Raw genomic sequence first — 19,267 nt, forward strand, 5'->3', positions numbered from 1 at the left:
AGAAACAACTTAATATCTTTCAACTGGTGAATGTTTAAATAAATTCTCATACCCCATGCAATGCAAACCTACTCAGCAATAAAAAGGGAGGCTATTGATACATGCAACTGCCTAGATGGGTAATGCTTAGTGAAAAAAGCCAGTCTCAAAATGTTGCATTTTGTATTATTCCATGTATATAACATTCTCAAAATGGCAATTCTAGAGGTGGATATCAGAGTAGTGATTGCCCCAGGACAGGGGAGAAGAGAGTGGATGTGGATATAAAAGTGTTACATTAAAGAGTTCGTTGGTGATGATGGAAAAGTTTTGTGTCAGCGTTGAGATGGTAGTGACACATAAAATTGCACAGGGCTACACACACACACACACACACACACACACACACACACACACACACAAATGGGTGCATGGAAAAATTGGTGAGAGCTGAATAAGGCCTGTAGGCTAGTTAAAAGTACTTTGCCAATGTCAATTACCTGGCTTTGATATTATAATAAGATTTCACCATTAGGCGAAACTGGGTTCAAGGAACTCTAGGTACTATTGGAGCAACTTTTTGTGAATTTAGTTATTTCAAAATAACAACGTAAAAAAAGCTGTGATCTTTCTTTAGCAGTTGCTACTGTGTATTGCTTTGGATTCCAAGGCTTGTTTAACAAATTAATGTGGGTTTTTTTGGTGTGTTTTGGTTTGTTTTTGCATAAATAGCAGTGTTTTCCTTTCTTCTGGCTGTTCTATGGTGACACGTCCATTGAACAGCAGTTTGGTTCGTTTATGTTGGTGTGTGATTTTTTAGCTATTGCTGCCACTACCTCAAAAGTAAATTGAGTTTTGAAATTTGATATTTGTAATCTCAAATTTACTGATGGGGTAATTGGTTGAGCTACTGCTCAGCTTACTTAGGACAGTGTGCTTGGTATATCACAGTGTGAAGTAAAAATAATCTATTATTTTGAACATTCTATTTATTCCAAGGACATCATTTAAATCATAGTGCTCGACAATTTTTTTAAAATAATATAAAAATCTAGGAAAGATCACATTTTTACTTCTGGCACTTGCATAAAATCTTTGCCTAACATTGGCGTTTATGATAGCTTTGCATGAATTCCATGCACCAACCACAGTAAAGGACAATCACCCCTCCACCCTCTGTCCTCTATATAAGAACAGGGTATTATTAGTCCCTGACAATTTACATTCTTTTCCTCTGCAATCCTTCATTGTTCAAATTTATATGCTTAGTCTGTATAAGTGAAAGCATACTGTACAAACTGGTGTTATATTAGAAATGTTTTGAAATCTTTCCATGTGCCTTAGGCCTGTCTGTATTATAAATTGTTTTTAAGAACAAAGCCCAGGGCGATAGAAATTTATTGCTCACGAGCTAGATGCTATTTTGTGTACAATAACTCCACTATCAATAGTATTGATCCTATTTTATGGATAAGGCCACTGAATCTCAGATAGATTAGTAAACATGCCCAATAATACAGTTTGAGAGCAGCTTGCTTATGGCTTCCAAACCCAAAGCCTGGCGTGGTTGCTTGTCAATGTATTTATAAATTCCTTTGTTTGGGGAATTTGGGCTTAAAGGCCAGTGTCAAAGATCCAAGAATATATGGAATGGATAAATCTTTAAACACATACAAACATACTTAAACGAGGCGATTCCCTTTGTGTATACGTTTGATGCTTCTGTTTAAAGATTCTTATGTTCTGAATATCAGTAAAACGCCCTAGCCCTTGTTCACTTCAGGTCTTAGAAGCAAGGGGCGGGGACTCAGTACGGTTTCCCGCCTTTCTGGTCTCAGTTTTCACAAAGGTCCGCACAATCGCTACATAACGGGCTGCAGGTTGCTAGCGTTAGACTCTCTCAGCCGCTGTGCTTAGCTTTTCTCTGATATGTCTGGACGGGGCAAGGGCGGGAAAGGCCTGGGAAAAGGGGGCGCTAAGCGCCACCGCAAGGTTCTGCGCGATAATATCCAGGGCATCACCAAGCCCGCCATTCGCCGTCTGGCCCGGCGTGGCGGTGTGAAGCGCATCTCTGGTCTCATCTACGAAGAGACCCGCGGGGTGCTGAAGGTGTTTCTGGAAAACGTAATCCGGGACGCTGTCACCTACACCGAGCACGCCAAGCGCAAGACTGTTACCGCCATGGACGTAGTCTATGCGCTCAAGCGCCAGGGACGCACTCTCTATGGCTTCGGCGGCTAAGATTGAGCTTTGTAAGGTTTTTCTCTTTTCTGTAGCAAAGTTAAAGGCCCTTTTCAGGGCCACCTACCCTTTCTATGAAAGAGCTCACACTTACCACTTGGTGGTCTGTAGGGTAGTTTGGTACAGATGGGAGAAATGAAGCACAAAAATGTTGCTTAGGCATAGTTCGGTCTTCAGTCCCTAAGGTGTTTTCACAATGCTGGAGGTGTTACTATCGCTGTTCCTGATGTATAGATTAACTGAGGACCAACAGGTGGCTAGTGGCTAAATGTGGCCACGCAGCTGGTAAGTAAATGGTCATGGATTCTTTGAGTAGAAATAAATATTTGGGGTGTCCACAGACACTAGAGTACAGCTCTTACATAGCTTATATACTAAATTAAACAATTATGAAAATGTGACAAGACAAAGGAGATTGGGCTAGGATAGTTAATGGTAGAAAAGGAACTAGGAAGATAAGGGCTAGTTTAACAATGCAGAGTTCTCTCTGCTTTAAGCTTCCTATCTGGTGATAAGAATGCTATTTTCTTCCTGGTACAGGGAGGGAATCTTCCATATGGGAGTTTGATTTCCTGTTTTTAGAAGGAAAATAGGAGGTCAGAGTGCTCTTTTGCACCTGCTGTTTTTCAAGTGCCTTTAGCTCAAAATAACTCAAACCAAAGTGGCATATTTTAGGGTGGCATATTCTGCCACCCTTCACCTCCAAGCACACTACCAGGCAACTTTCCCAGAGGTCACAGGGCAGAAAGGCTCACAGACCAAATTAAAATGCTTAGAAATTTTAATCAATTTAAACCATGTTGCAAAAAGCATGGGGAAATAGATGGACAGCACAGCATACTTAGGATAAGACAAACAGGTGGAAGGTCCTCGCTAGATGAATCCTGTTATTTACACAATGTTCATATAATCTCCTTTGCTCTCTGCCACATCAGCCTTCCTTCCTGATGATGGGCTTCTGAGGACCAGAGTTAAGTTGAACAAGGGGACTGAGCAGGTGGAAGGTAGCTGGGCCAATCACACACAGTTGCTCTATTAAACAGATCCAGGGGTATATTTGCTTGGTCTCTAGTTGTCACTCACCCATGGGTTTTATCTGCATCCTATGGGCAGAGGTCAAGTGGGTGGCTGACTTAAGATATCAAATATGGGGCTACCCCGGTGGTGCAGTGGTTGAGAATCTGCCTGCTAATGCAGGGGACACAGATTTGAGCCCTGGTCTGGGAAGATCCCACATGCCACAGAGCAACTAGGCCCGTGAGCCGCAACTACTGAGCCTGCGCGTCTGGAGCCTGTGCTCCGCAGCAAGAGAGGCCACGATAGTGAGAGGCCCGCGCACCGCCATGAAGAGTGGCCCCCGCTTGCCACAACTAGAGAAAGTCCTCGCACAGAAATGAAGACCAAACACAGCCAAAAATAAATAAACAAATAAATAAAAAGCCAAGTATTTGAAGCCCTTTAAAAAAAGAAAGATATCAAGTATGAGATGCCTCATAGATATTGAGAATTTTATGTGCTAATGAATGTGTGGTGCCTACTTGGTCCTTCAATCCCATCCTCTCTGTGTTCAGCACACGTTTATCTCTAGTCTCTGAGTCTAACATATACTTAGACGTAACTTAACGTATACTCACTCCTTCGCAGAACTGAGCACTCTTCAATAACAGTGAATCCCCCTTACACCTGCCTCCTCTCCCCTCACTCTTCCCTGCTCTTTCCTCAGCCAAATACCTGCTACTCCTTCTGGGCCCGGCTGTCATATTGAAACGGAGCAGGACAGTATGGTCTATGCCCCCCATGTCCTTAGCCTGACTTTTGTCTGTGGACAGACTTTAGCCAAGGAATAAGTTTAATCAGAGAAGTGAGAAAATACAGAAACAAAGGAAAACTGTCAAAGAAGACCAAATAATAATAGTTTAGTCCTTAAGTCAAGGGCCTTTAGTTCCTCCTCAAGGGCTATAGTTAATGTTCTGAGCCACATCCTGTGAGCTGCCTTGTAGGTACTGAAACGCCCGCCAGGTGGAAGAAGTTAACTACATGATGACCAGACTGCAGCCACGACATAAGCTGTCACAAATCCGAGAAATGGCCTCAAAGAAATGGGAACAAACTGACCCTGGAAGTAAAGACTAACTGTACTTAATAATCAAGATGATGCTGGTCAGACCACCACATGACCAATTTCAAGATGACTGTGAGAGCTGACTGTACTGTTTCTGCATGTAGCACCCTCCCTCAGCCTGGAAAAGCTCTTGCCCACTGATTGTCAGTGGGGAGGAGTCAGCCTTTGGACAGGCGTTCGCCCTCCCCCTCCCCCCGCCCCAGTTGCTGGCATCCAAAATAAAGCAAACTTTCCTTTCCACCAACCTTGCCTCTTTATTGGCTTCTGAGCAGCAAACAGCCAGACCGTACTTTCGGTTACAATATGACCTTCTTCCTCATATCCTCATCGTTCCCTTGCCTGCAAAGGGCTCTAAGAATGAAATTTCTGACCATAAGTGTTCCTACTTGAATATAGTCTATCTTTTATTATTTTTTTCTAATTATTTGTGTTTAACTTTCTGGTTCAACCAAGCTATAAATTACTGGAAGTTAGGACTAAGCTTTCTTCTTTCCTGGTGTCACTCATATATCAGTGCATAGACTGAATATTCAAGGATACACTAACTTGGGGCAAAACACAATTACACCCTTATTGTGTAGCCTTTGAACCCAGCATTGGCAGAGGCAATCTGCCACGGGCCCTGAGGGTTCTTACTGGGTGTGCCAAGAATGCCATTTATCAGGGTTGAGGAACCTTAAAGAATGGGGTAGTGGCTGTCCCCAGACAAAGAGCAGATTTGCTTAGTACACTCAGTTCAATCCCCCAAGCTGTACCCTGGCTGTGATGCAAACCCACTGTGTGTTCAGTATCCACATGGGCCCTTCCAGGTCACCCCTGTGGGACCTGGTGGACAAGGGGATCCAATGCAAAATTGCTGCTTGTTGTGCTGTGCTGTAATAAAATCTCTTGTCTCTGACCTAGAAGTGTTGTGTCTACTGCCAGCAGTCATGAAAGACTTACAGGTTATCTTATTATCTTGTAAGTAGGGTAAGATCCCAGACTCTTCACAAACTCTGACACAAAGTGAAGAAGGAGAAGAAGAAGAAGGAGAAGGAGAGGAAGGGGAAGGGGAAGGAGAAAGGAGGAGAAGGCATCGAGGTGGAGAGGGAGGGGGAGGAGGAGGAGGAGAAGCCGGGGAGAGAGAGAGGGTGCGAGTGCAGCATTTTATTCCAGGGAGATCCTCAATAGCTGTCTGCCCCTCTTGGTGGCACTATCAGGCCTGGAATAAATGTTAGGCTGTCCAGCCTCTGAATCTCTCTCTCTCCCTCGCTCTCTCTCTCTCTCTCTCTCTCTCTCCTCTCTCTCTTTTTTCCTACATGGCATGATAAAATTTGCAACTCACTCAGATTTCTGCAGTGGGAGGGAGTGATTGTAGACTGGGAATAATGCAGATAGAGAGACCTGTCAGGCCACTATAGGGATTAGAAAGCTGTATAAGAGAAACAAAACTTTCCTCTACCCTTTTAGGGTCTCTAGCTGGGCCTGAGAATTAAGTTGACATAAGACAGATTAACATGAGAAAAGCATACAAATTTTATTTAATCTTTTTACATGTACATGGGAGTCTTCACAGGAAAATGAAGACCCAAAAAGCAGTTAAGCCTAAGTGCTTATATACTAGGTTGAACAAAGAGTAGTAATTGTGAAATAGCATCTAAAATATATGGGGAGACTAAAGGAAGATAAGGATTATTTTAACAAGGTCTGTTTGTATAGATTCTCTCATACTGGACTCCCCATTTCTGGTGATAGGAATGTTCATTTCCTCCTGGTATAGGGATGGCACCTTTCACATGGGATAATTATCTGCTTTCGGAAAGAAAAGGGGAGATCACAGCCCCATTCTTTCATTAGCTGTTTTTCAAGCATCTTAGCTCAAAATAATCCTTATGCAAAAGTGGCATATTTTGGGGTGGCATATTCTGCTCCATTTCAGCTGATATTCAATTTTCGGGGTGCCAAGATGTCTCAACATTTATGGTACACTCTGGAAGAGACGGCTCAAGGAGGATCTATGAACTGATAATGGAGAACAAGAGTTTGTTAATTGAGTGCAACCGCAGAACAGAGGAATAGGATCCAAAGAAGCAAACTGAGAAGGATCATGGAGAACAATATGATCTGGGTTAGGAAGAAAGAAAAGGTACCACAAAACACTGTGAGAAAATTTGTGAAGGCAGGAGTAATAAACAGGGTCAGATGTGCCTGTTTTTTGCCATTCGAAGGTCACTGGTGACTACGCCAAGGATATATTTAGTGAGTGATTTGTGAAGAAGTCATATAATCATGAAAAGACATGAGGATAGTGACTCCAGATTACCCAAGGCTTGGAGATTTGATAAATGGAAAGGATCTGGTAATTGATAGAGGTATGGATTAAATTGAGAGACACTGAAACATATTTATATGTGGATGGGAAAGAGCCAGTAGAAAGAGGAATAAAACTTTAAGTTGGGATATTACTATGATTAGATCAGGATGACCAACTAATTTATTGTGCAAATAAGTTATTGATAGTGGAAGTGGGCTCCATTAATAACTATCTTAAGATAACAGGGACAGAATGAAACTGTCCCTGGGTGTGTGTTCACCCACACACCAGGGTGTGTTTTCACTGACACAAACACAAAGCTTCTGGGAGTGAAAGATTTAGAACACAGATGGCAGGATGAGCATGAGAAGGCCTGAAGAGCATCTCTTCCTCCTGGTGGGAAAATGGAGAGGTAAGGATGCGGTCAGAGGTGGGATGGCCATATGAAAGAAGGTCACGTTATCAACGTTTTGGAAACAAAGCATTAAGATTGATAACCTCTTAGTCATGTTAAGAGTTCCAACGCGTCCTCAGGAGTACACGAAGTAAGACAAAATTTTATGTCTCTTCCACCCGATTTGAGTTCACTACCTATGGCTCCATCTATCCAGAGCTATCTACAACGTTTTCTGTAGGAAGCTGCTTAAAGGCCCCAGGTGCCCTCTTCAGGACACTAGGTGCTTGGTCTTTGGGACATTCTGGAGAAGTTAATTTTAATGTCTTTGGGGTAAAATGAACTCAAACATGTTGAAATTAGAAAACTGATGCCACGTCAAACGCAACTCACTTCTGTTGAGTAATTCCAGCAGTTCCACTGCACGGGATTGTCTTTAGATGTCTGAGAGCCGCCATCTTGAGACGATATGTAACTCGGAAAAGAGACCAAAAAAACGCGACAGCCGGGGTCTACAAAAAGAAAGCGACTGCCTTAATTAAAACCGGAACCCAATATTAATATAAGGCAGCAAGTATTACCTCTGTTTTTCTTTTGTGCCAGTTAACAGCCCTTCATGTGACCAAGTGGGTGGCCCTGAGAAGGGCCTTTTGTAAGTAAACAAGAGCTTCACAGCCGAAGACCGCAGTGAAACTTAGCCGCCGAAACCGTACAGAGTGCGTCCCTGGCGTTTGAGCGCGTAAACCACGTCCATGGCGGTGACAGTCTTGCGCTTGGCGTGCTCGGTGTAGGTGACAGCGTCGCGGATCACATTCTCCAAAAACACCTTCAGCACCCCGCGGGTCTCCTCATAGATAAGGCCAGAAATACGCTTCACACCACCACGCCGGGCGAGGCGACGAATAGCAGGTTTGGTGATGCCCTGGATGTTATCACGAAGAACCTTACGATGACGCTTGGCACCCCCCTTCCCCAGACCCTTTCCACCCTTGCCTCGACCAGACATGACTCAGAATTACTCTCAACCTCTTACAGGGCCTAACCGAGGGCTGCAGCCTCTTATATAGCAGTTCCACGGACCTATTAGGAAACTGAAACGGCGGGGGCGGGAAAGAGACCTCTGCCCCCGCCTCTTCCCTTCCTCACTGGCCGTCTGCTATTGCCTAGCAGGGAAGGGGCGGGGAAATGCTACTCAGTATCTGTTTCCTGTTTCCTGGTTGGGGGTCCGGAGTCGCCGGTTTTGTGGACTCTAGTCGTGTGCCTGTGGGTTTTCTCAATTAATATTGTACACGTCTCCTCACCACTTTTATTATTTAACAAAAGGAGGCAGTACCGCCACATTTGTCTACAAAAGGGAGAGAAAGCAGAATAAAATTAATTTGAAAACATGAAGATACTTAAAATAATGTAAGTATTCTTAAAAACTCTAGTAATACTTATTAAGTTTGGCTGATCCTGAACGTTTCTGTTTGGCAAAGCGTTTGCATAACCATCGTTTTTCAGCATTCCTGACAAAGAGGGAGGTCTAGGAAGGGGAGCCAACGTTAATTGAATTCCCGGTCTTTTCTCCCCAATTTATAAAGCACTATTTACATTGTGAGGATGAAGAATCCCAGGATTGAAGACCTAATCCTGTTCTAATAAGTGGTATTGTTGGGGGTAGAACTGAGGCCTTCTGATTCTGTGGTCTTATGTTCTTGCCACCTACCACCGAGCTATGTCATTAAAGCATTGAAGATACATCAGGATGAATAAGTTTGTAAATTAACAGAGTTAAAAAAAATAACAAAAGAGTGAAGTACTGTCCAAGTAAAAAGGGTAACTTAAGTTCTACACACAGATAAGTGTTGATATGTTTAATAGACAAATGCCAACATTACTCACAGTCTACAAATTCACATTGAGTACCTTCTATGTAACTACAGAGGTGATTAAAAACAAACAAACAAAAGCCTTCTCTGCTGGTGCTTACCATATAGGCGGTCAGAGGATTATTAACTTCCTTGAGTCACAAACTTTTTGAGATTTAGTTCAGGTGCAGTAACCTGTGGATTTAGACATTGTGATCTCCCCTGCTCTCCTTTTTGAGAAAGGCACTAAACAAGAATCATTGATTCATTGCATTCATTCATTCAACAATTTAGGATCTACTATACGCCAAGAATGGTGTACAAATACCAGGTTTACAAAGACAATCACACATTCTTTTAAAGAACTCAAACGCTAGCTGAAGGAAGAGAAAAGGGGTGAGGGGCCATATAATCAGCCCACCATCCTAGATTCATCCTGGTAGTGATGGGTGGAGCAGCCATATCCCAGCAGCATTAGCATCACCTGGGAGCTTGTTAGACATACAGAATTTCAGGACCAACCCCAAATCTACTGAACTGATATGACATTTTTAAGATCCTCAAGTGAGTGGTTTGCTCATTCAAGTTTGAGAAGAATTGTTTTAGAGCTGTGCTTTCCTATATTAGCCACTAGCCACATATGCTCATTTAAATTAAAATTAAAATTAAATAAAATTAAAAATTAATTTCTTCAGTCACTCTAACTACCTTTAAGTAAATGCTCAATAACCACAGGCAAGTGTAGTTGTTGTCTGTTCTACAGTGCAGATACGGAACATTTCCATCATTGCAATAGGTTGGATTGGGCTGTATTGTGATAGAGAACTTCTTCTGGAGAACTTCTAGCCCAGACTGGGAAAGAGAGTGTGGTAGGTACCTGAGAATGAGGATCGTTGCAGGAAATGAGGATTGGAGTATTTTTGAGGTATAATAGAAATTAGTCACCTTCTGTGTGTACCAGATATTACAGATACACAGAGGGACATGGAAAAAGGAAAGTGGAAGTTTGAGAGTAGTAGTGTCCTTTTTAGGAAATAAAATGAATAATATTGATATATAGTTGTGCTTGAAGGGGAGTTTCAAGTGGTAGAGTGTCCTCAGGTGAGACCATCTGATAGGAAATTAAAATAGATGTGATTTCTCATTACCCTTCTGAACACATTACATTGTAAAACAATGCTCTGTTTGCTCTATAACCCTTATTTTTAATTTGGCCTTTTTGACATTTAGTCAACATAGTCACTCTTCTCCTTAAATGTTTGAAATTTATTGAATTTTGGAACACTTAAGTACAGCCCCTGTGGATTGCCCTGGTGAGCCCTGTCTTATTCACAGTCATTTACTATGGTGAGTGGGGGCTTGACACCAAAATTGAGAGAACATGAAGTTGTGAGACATCCATCGCTTGTTTAACTTTAGTTTTTCTTATTTATTTTTTACATCTATAAAGTAAAAATAGTTCAAGTCTTAGTCTAGCAGAAAATCCATGGTTTTAGAATATATGCAGATTTAGGATTCAAAAGTAATACAGACAACTTTTTTGTGGGCTACCAAGTAATAGGTGAAACTTTTCAACTTTATAGTCCCATGGGGTGATCCAGCTTTCAAGAACCTTGTCCATGCTACAGTTAGAGACAGCGTAAATACCTGGATCTCAAGAGATAACAGTACCTACACACAGCACAGCTCCATCCTCCTATACACATCTAGGGAAGAACTTTTCAGGTGAAATCAAGTCTCAATTATTGCTCTCCAGGAAGGGCAGAGATTACCTATAAACAAGGAAGCAAATGACCCTGAGCCCCAATGTCTGCTCACTTATTTGGAACCTAAATAGCCATGGGAACCGGTAACAGTTGCACAAGAAAGAAATGGTGGCATCTGCTGTAGAAAGAACTTTTCACCTATCTTAAATTGAGTACATACAACTTAGGGAACAATTCCAACAAGTATTCAACAACTGATATCATGCCTACAATGATCACCAAAATAGTAAAGATTTAAAAATATGAATTTTAATTTTATCTTTAGATCTAGATAGTATTAGGCTCTGGGTTGAAAAGGAAAAGGGTGTATATAATGTTTGTTACAATTGCTATTGACAGTGATGATACTGAGGATGACAAGTAGCCCCATCCTCCAGACAGATGTAAAATGCCTTCCCTGGGAAAATTGGAATGTTCTAGATCCAATCCTATAAGCTTCCCCCTTTATACACTGTATTTGTAATTGGTATATAACATGGTCTCAATTCCCAGAGACTTCGTTACAGACAGTGCCAGCCAATAATGACTATTTAAAAACAAGCCAAGTCATTTTTATGGAATTAGTTCAGTGCAGAGAGATGACATCTTTTAAGTTGATTATCCTGTCTTGGACTTATATGAGAAAATTCTCAAGTCACTATTGAATGTAGGCCAGAATAAATAGATTTTTGGAAGTAGGGGTATTTATTTAAAAAAACACAACACCAAAATACTTTTCTTGTTTATTTATTTTGACAAACATGAGGTTTAATTTCAGTATCTGATTATTTGGTGGATATTAATTTTGTGCTTAATATCCAATATTTATCGAATTCCATTAGCTCTCTGTCTTACAGAGATGGAGCATTAAATCAGTCATGTTTGCTATGAAATGTTTATTCAACTCCTTAGTGGACACATTCAGCCAATTAATTTAGGTCATGATAGCCTGGTTCATATTTTTTAGTAAAAATCCCAAGGAAACTTATGAAGATTCAGAAAGTGAGTTTAATGAGAATTTTTTTTTACTTTCTAGTCCTCTGTGCCCCTATTTGCAATGTTGAAAAAAGATAAATCAAATATATATTTTAAGTATCATTTTGAAATATAGGAAATATGTACATAATTCTGTACTAAATATTGGAGGAAAAAATCTTATGGACAGAATATCATTAGGCAATATACAATTTTAACCCACGTGATCTTACAGAGTTCTTGAGCTCAGAGCTGGTAAAATGTTGTAGAACTGCCAATCTATTGCTTCATGATTCACTTTTCTTCTTTGTAGATGGTGTGATTGATCTCTAATGCTCATTCTAGGTCAGAAAAATCTATTATACTAATTTTTAGAGAAGGTTGCTGACTCTATTTGGAGCTGTTTATCTAGAAAATAAATGGAGCAGCCTCACACCCCATCCTTCCAAAAATGTTTAAATCACCGAAACACTGGGAGCAAACCCAGTTTACACACTGGTCACTCAAATATTTTTTTAAAAAATCTATCCTTTTTAAAATAGTTATCCATCTTGTACGTAGAATTTTCTACCCCAGTGCCAATTCCCAGTGCTTAGAGCAAACAAGTTGCAGGAGAACTGTGCTATTGCTCCCGCGAAAAAACCGATTTTCCTTGTATATTTGAGTAAAAATGAGGTTATTTATATAAGGTTGAAAAGAAAACAATGTGTATGACAATGCCCTGGAAGAAAGATTTGCAAAGGAAGCAGTGAGAACTAGTAATTTTAAGGAAAATCTGAAAGTTGTCTCAATTTGACCGAAGTTTCCAAGAGAGTTGGGGGAATCAGGAAAGTTTCAGGGGGCTGGCTTTTAAACTAGGTATAGCAAATAAGGCAGGAATGAAGCCTGAAGAGTCTCGGATCAGTTTCCCCCAAATCCCTAATTATTTCGTGCCCAGACTTCTTATATTTTTCTTCTTTTTTAAGGGGCAAAAAACACAGCCATTCGGCAGAGCCGAGGAGCCCTTCGTAGCAGCGCGGCGCACGGAACAGGCAACCAATCATCACGCAGCGACTCTCTATATAAACCCCCAGGCGGCGGCTCCCGGGACACGCCGTTCTGACAGTTTAAGCTTACTTTTTGTCTTTCCTGGCTAAACAGAAAGATGTCGGAGGCTGCTCCAGTTGTTCCTGCTGTTCCCGCACCTACAGAGAAAACACCTGTTAAGAAGAAGACGAAGAAAACGGGCGCAGCTGCTGGAAAACGCAAAGCGTCCGGGCCCCCGGTGTCCGAGCTCATCACCAAGGCTGTCGCCGCCTCCAAGGAGCGCAGCGGCGTGTCCTTGGCCGCGCTGAAGAAAGCGCTGGCGGTCGCTGGTTATGACGTGGAGAAGAACAACAGCCGCATCAAGCTGGGTCTTAAGAACTTGGTGAGCAAGGGCACTCTGGTGCAGACAAAGGGCACTGGCGCCTCAGGTTCTTTCAAGTTCAACAAAAAGGCGGCCACCGGGGAAACCAAGCCCAAGGCTAAGAAGGCGGGCGCGGCCAAGCCCAAGAAGGCTGCTGGGGCAGCTAAGAAGCCCAAGAAGGCCACGGGCGCGGCCACCCCCAAGAAGGCCGCTAAGAAGACCCCCAAGAAAGCCAAGAAACCGGGGGTAGCTGCTGGGGCTAAGAAAGTGGCCAAGAGCCCGAAAAAGGCGAAGGCAGCGAAGCCGAAGAAGGCGGCTAAGAGTCCGGCCAAGGCCAAAGCCCCCAAAGCCAAGGCAGCCAAGCCTAAAGCTGCCAAACCCAAAGCTACAAAGGCTAAGAAGGCGGCCTCCAAGAAGAAGTAAATCGGTAACGGGACGTCCTACTTTGAAAATCTCAAAGGCTCTTTTCAGAGCCACCCACTACTTTCAGATAAAAGAGCTTAGCCGGATATGTTTCTGTAGGTAAACCAACAAGTGTTTTGTAAAGGTAATTCTTTTTTAAACTTAAATCAGTTTTTTTAAACTTGCCGCCCTAACGTGATTGGCTATGCGTCAGGGTGCGCGCGCACCACCACGTTCAGAACTCTCCGAATGTTGTGATCACAGTCCTCTAATGAGAGTTTAGTGGCTCTCAAAAGAGCCTTTGCGGCAGATTCACTTGCCCCTTTGCCCTGTGGTGGCTCTCGGTCTTCTTAGGCAGCAGCAGGGCCTGGATGTTGGGCAGGACGCCGCCCTGAGCGATGGTGACTTCGCCCAGCAGCTTGTTGAGCTCCTCGTCGTAGCGGATGGCCAGCTGCCGGTGACGCGGGATGATGCGCGTCTTCTTGTCGCGGCCCCCGTTGCCCGCCAGCTCCAGGATCTCGGCCGTCAGGTGCTCCAGCACCGCCGCCAGGTACACCGGCGCGCCGTCCCCGACCCGCTCGGCATAGTTACCCTTGCGAAGCAGGCCGTGGACTCGGCCCACGGGGAACTGGAGCCCGCCCCGCGAAGAGCGGGTCTTGGCCTTTGCTCGCGCTTTGCCGCCCTCTTTTCCTCGTCCAGACATGTTAGGAAAGAAATAGTGCAGCTTCAGGAAGGGGTTATTATAGTCTCTGGATGTTTCTAAAATTTCCATTCCCATTGGTTTGCAGAGGCTATTGAGAGAGTTAGCCAATCAGAATGCACTGCTGGAGTTACTTGCATGGGCTCCAGGAGAAAATACTGCACCAATTAGAGGCTGTGATATTAAGACTTGTATAGATACATACTTTGAAGCAGTTGAAAAGCTTGGATTTTTCCGCTTGATGAATGTAGTCCTATTTGGGGGGAGTATTCATGCTATTGTTATTCTGCCTAAATCTGCATAATTGTTGCTACCACCCTGACACCAAGGGATAGAAAAAAGTAAGCTACCCCTGGCGGTTTATAATTTACCCTTTTCTTTGCCAGATTTTTTCCCCCCTCAGATGTTGACAAGACCCAGGCAGCTGGGTTGGTGGTCTAATATATTTTGGTGAATAGGCAACAAACAGGGAGGCAGAAACAAATAAAAACCGTTGATAAAGGGAACGAGATTGCTTAGAGAGCTCCTGGAGCTGGAGTAACCAGGGCAAAATAAATGGCTCTAGGAAGATGGGTTAACCTGATATTACATCATTTCCCCTTCATCCCTGGTTTTTTTTTTTTTTTGTTGTTGTTGTTGTTATTTTAATTTCTGGGGAAGGCCACTCGATTTTACTGGCAAATCTTGACCAAAATCTGAGTTCTGCAGACCTTTAGGGGCTTGTAAACATGGATGAGGAAAAATTACATCTTTATTTTACCAAACTCTAAATGCAGCTAAGCATTTCCTTCAAGTATATCTGTAGGCAGCTAATCACAATGGATTTTGCAGTGCCTCTGACTTTTTCAACAGTGGCCATCACAGATGTTTTTGGATCACTTTGAAGATATTGCACATATCTTGAAATAAAATTTACATCATTCTGATTCCTTGAAACTGACATTTGTTATTCCACCTTTTGCTCCTTGTTATTTGATGTAACTAATGAAACACATTTTACGTAAAAGAAATACATTTTGACAGCTGTATTTTAATGTGGCTAATTTTCTTATCCTGTATGCTTTAAGTATTTTAAAACATTGTATTGAGAAGATATTTGTTTACAGGTTTCTCCAGACTATCCATAGAGTCCACTATACAAAACAAGTCATGAGTCCCTGAGCAGATCTTCAGTGGCAAATACCTCATGGTTAAAAGACTTCATCTTATTTCTTTGTTTACAGATACCCAGCGGCCCCCGCCCCCCACCCCCAGCTACACATACACACACACACACAACTTACTGGTTAATAGTTTATTAAATTTTACTATTTAAACTTTCTTTAAAAAAAAAGGAGGTAGCCTGTGATACCTTTCTAGCTTTTCTAAGCAGGAGTTCATCTTTTCCCCATCACAACTGTATTCCATACTTTCTTCTTTCTAGAAAGGGCCAAAAAACCCTCCTCTTAGAAGACTGGTTTGGTTGAGAAGGCGATTTGGATAAATGGGAAGATGTGAAATGGTTACGCAGAAGAGTCTTTTTGAAAATAAGAGATGCATCGGGGGGAAAGTTAAGGAAGGGAGAAAAGACCTGTGAGGTCTTTAATACCCAGAATGAGAGAGTTTGGCTTTCGATTATGAGTGATGAGGAATAAGTATTATGTGGGAATATGACATTCAACAAGAGTGGTTACTATATAGTATCTCTGTAGTTCGTTACATTTTACAAACTACTTCTATGCCTGCCTCACTATAAAGCATTTGCAGTAGGTATAGCTAAGCTGCTTGATTATTATTAGACTGCACCGTGTGGCTTGCGGGATCTTAGTTCCCCCACCAGGGATTGAACCCAGTCCGTGGCAGTGAAAGTCCTAACCACTGGACTGCCAGGGAATTCCCTAAGCTACATGTTTTTTTTGTTTTTTTTTTTTTTTGTTTTTTGTTTTTTTGCGGCCTTCTCTCCAGAGAAGCCCATACATGTTTTAAAGTTAAGAAATTGTGGCTTAGAAAGATGAAATGGCCAGAGTCACCTTGTCAATAAATGATGGACCTGGGTCTCAAACACAAGTTTCTTTCTTCCTAGTGTCATTTTCTGAGCACTGCTCCCCATCTATTATGTCAACTGGAAAAGGAGTACAGTTCTCTATTTCCTTTTTACGCTCATCCAGAAAAAAATAACATTCATGTATTTCTATTTTAGGCCTTTTATGAGCTATCCAATTCACAATCCCTTTGGAATGCACCAGAAGGGATTAAACACGATTCAATCAATGCTCTTCTAGTTTTACACTGGTTTATGTAAATTCATATTCATATTCCTTTCCTTGGGACAGTTTCTAATTTACAAGGAAATCAGAACTTGTTTAACTCTTACTCCATCTCCCAAAATTTTTGTTGCAGTTAAAGCAGGTTAAAATGAACATCTTGAGGGCTTCCCTGGTGGCGCAGTGGTTAAGAGTCCGCCTGCCGATGCAGGGGACACGGGTTCGTGCCCCGGTGCGGGAAGATCCCACATGCTGCGGAGCGGCTGGGCCCGTGAGCCATGGCCGCTGAGCCTGCGCTCCACAACGGGAGAGGCCACAACAGTGAGAGGCCCGCGTACCGCAAAAAAAAAAAAAAAAAAAAAAAATGAACATCTTGGGATGGTCTTGATATCCTGCAGCAGGATGATGAGGGATCAGGAAGCTCATTCCTAGTCCCTGTATTTCATCAGTAAAACCACATCCCTAGGAGGGTCTCCTGAAACACTCATCCTTGGATTTCTGACATGCTTTTGCTGAACAAAGATGGTCTGTCAATCACAGTGGCAAAAACCCAGTTTTAGAAAAACTCAACATATCTACACTTAAAGATGGCAAATATCAAGCAGGAGCCTGTGTGAGTAGCTGTGTGAGTAGCTGTGAGTAGCTGTCTGTGTGAGTAGCTGTGTGAGTAGCTGTCTCCAAAATATACCAAAAAAAAAAAAAAAAAAGAAAGAAAGGAAAAAGGACGTCTTAGCGTGGAAGCTGTGAAGGGCATGTTCATATTTTCTTAGCTGCAGGAGGGAACTTATGCATATGGCATAGGTCTAAGCCAAAAGTAATTTTGGGGGCCAGGCTGAAGTCACTACTTTCTCCCTTCTACTTAGTAATTTCCTGACTCCTTTTTTTTTTTTTTTTTTTTTTTTTTTTTTTTTGCGGTACGCGGCCGTCCCATCGCTGTGGCCTCTACCGTTGCGCAGCACAGGCTCAGCCAGGCTCCGGACGCACAGGCTCAGTGGCCATGTCTCACGGGCGGCATGTGGAATCTTCCCGGACTGGGGCAGGAACCCGCGTCCCCTGCATCGGCAGGCGGACTCCCAACCACTGTGCCACCAGGGAAGCCCCCTGACTCCTTTTAACTGGAGGAGGCAGATGGAATTCATGTCACTGTGTGGAGGCCTTGATTACTCATGTCAGTCACTAAATCAGGTAGATGTTTAAATAAGTTTCAGTAACGGACAGTTTCTCCCCTCTCACATTCTCTCCTCATCCTCTCATACCTGGATGATTCCATTGTTTCTTAACCAATATCGTAACCAGTTTCTTCCTACCTGGTTCTTCCTAACCAGTTTCTCCAGCCACTAATTCTTAAATTCTGGTCATTCTGTCTTATAAAAATTGTCACTCTTACTTTAGCTTCAAGTGAGAACTTTATAGCCTTTTTTCATAATGATACTTTCTGCTCACACTAACCAGCACTAATAACTCAAATTTACCTTTCTATTCCTTTTTGTTGTTGTTTGTTTTTTGGACAACTTTACTCATCTGCAATTCCTTCTCTCCTTCTACCTGGGAGAATCTTTCCAATTTCATCTCAAGTTCCAACTCCATGAATAAATTCCCCTAATTAGAAAAATCTAGTTTCTCTGATAATGTGCTTTGATGATATTAATAATTGGGTACCATTATTATCAATGGAAAATTTATAATGCATCTATTCTTTTCTGTCATTAAACTAAACCCTAGGTTATTAGTCTTCTTTATCTTGTTTTCCCACTATTCTAGGTGTGTTTTAATTGACTGAGCTTTAAAATCCTGTCAAATGGGTAGGATTACACCCATAATAATCAGATTCAGTGATTTTCTGTTTTTCTGTGGAAAGCTAAGGGTAATAAATCTCTCTGCCCCTTCTATGACCCTCCTCATGGCTTGATTTAGGCACTAGCTCCCTTACTTTCTGAGGTATGCCATCCAAAGTGTTGGGGCTACTGGAAAAAAAAAAACAAAAAACAAAAAAAAACCTTTGCAGTATAAAAGTCTTCAGATGTAAAATATCAATATTTACCTGTGTACATATGGGGTAGGCAGGATGTGGAAAAAGAATGAAATGGCATTTCTGAATTATCTTGATTTTTAGCTACCACTTCTATAAAATAAAGCTACTGGTCATTCAGAGATTATATACTTGTTTGTTTTTAAATTACATGTACTTATAGGCAACCAGGTAAGCCTGAAATGGTTATACAACTTAATTTTCCAACAGGTACAAATAAAATGTGACATGATTTAGATTTGTGATATTTCCCCAAGAAAATCAAAATTCATTAAAAAAATCTCATGTTAAGCACTACCATTTCAATGTATGCCTTTAAAATTAAAAAAAAAAAGTGTGTGTGTGTGTGTGTGTGTGTGCATGTGTCTTAACAATCAAGGTCATTGTCTGGATGATGGACAGAAAGGCTAAAAATTGTCCAAGTTAATGTTATAGTTTTATTGCTGTGCATCAATTATATTTCTGTGCAATTGGCTGTAATAATTATAGTATAATAGAACACAGTTTTATATGATCCTGTACATTTTCAAAATCCACCCATTTCCTTTAACATATTATGAAAGTATTAAGATAAACATATCAGTCTTCCTATGACAGCTCTTCCAAGGAATAAAGCCTCAGGGGTAACTTTTGAGGATCATACTGATGCTATTGTTTAATATAGCAATGCCAAAGGGGAAAAGTTTTGGCTCTATCCTTTTTAACTGAAGCTTTCTTAGTTTCAGTTTCCTCATCTGTAAAGAACTAAGAGAATAATAATTATGTATATTAGTATAGAACTATTGAATTTACCTTATATTTTGGAGACTTCATAGAATAATACATGACTTCTGGCCGACTCAGTAATGCAACCACTCAATTAATGTTGATTATTTCTATGTGGTAAAACTATATAGTATTAAGGTTA

General features: G+C 41.7%; 3 protein-coding genes across 3 annotated transcripts in view; 2 read left to right on the top strand and 1 right to left on the bottom strand.

Annotated features, from left to right (window-relative positions):
* The first annotated feature begins 1,908 nt into the window (after positions 1 to 1,908).
* LOC132497348 (histone H4) overlaps positions 1,909 to 19,267 on the top strand; it is a 313,717-nt gene continuing 296,358 nt past the window's right edge. The window contains exons 1-2 of the mRNA XM_060110479.1: positions 1,909 to 2,194; positions 4,948 to 4,981. Coding sequence (XP_059966462.1) covers positions 1,909 to 2,194; positions 4,948 to 4,981 — 320 coding nt within the window. The remainder of the gene's footprint in view (positions 2,195 to 4,947; positions 4,982 to 19,267) is intronic.
* On the top strand, positions 12,705 to 15,014 carry LOC132497351 (histone H1.3). Its single transcript, XM_060110483.1, has one exon. The coding sequence runs from the start codon at positions 12,744 to 12,746 to the stop codon at positions 13,407 to 13,409; it is 666 nt and encodes a 221-aa protein (XP_059966466.1). The 5' UTR covers positions 12,705 to 12,743; the 3' UTR covers positions 13,410 to 15,014.
* On the bottom strand, positions 13,678 to 14,091 carry LOC132497237 (histone H2A type 1-H-like). Its single transcript, XM_060110304.1, has one exon. The coding sequence runs from the start codon at positions 14,089 to 14,091 to the stop codon at positions 13,678 to 13,680; it is 414 nt and encodes a 137-aa protein (XP_059966287.1).

The sequence above is a fragment of the Mesoplodon densirostris genome, chromosome 10 (assembly GCF_025265405.1).
Source record: "Mesoplodon densirostris isolate mMesDen1 chromosome 10, mMesDen1 primary haplotype, whole genome shotgun sequence".
NCBI lineage: Eukaryota > Metazoa > Chordata > Mammalia > Artiodactyla > Ziphiidae > Mesoplodon > Mesoplodon densirostris.

Bases quoted from the DNA above. Each gene is read 5' to 3' on its own strand.
- LOC132497351 (XM_060110483.1), top strand. From the start codon at position 12,744: ATGTCGGAGGCTGCTCCAGTTGTTCCTGCTGTTCCCGCACCTACAGAG.
- LOC132497237 (XM_060110304.1), bottom strand. From the start codon at position 14,091: ATGTCTGGACGAGGAAAAGAGGGCGGCAAAGCGCGAGCAAAGGCCAAG.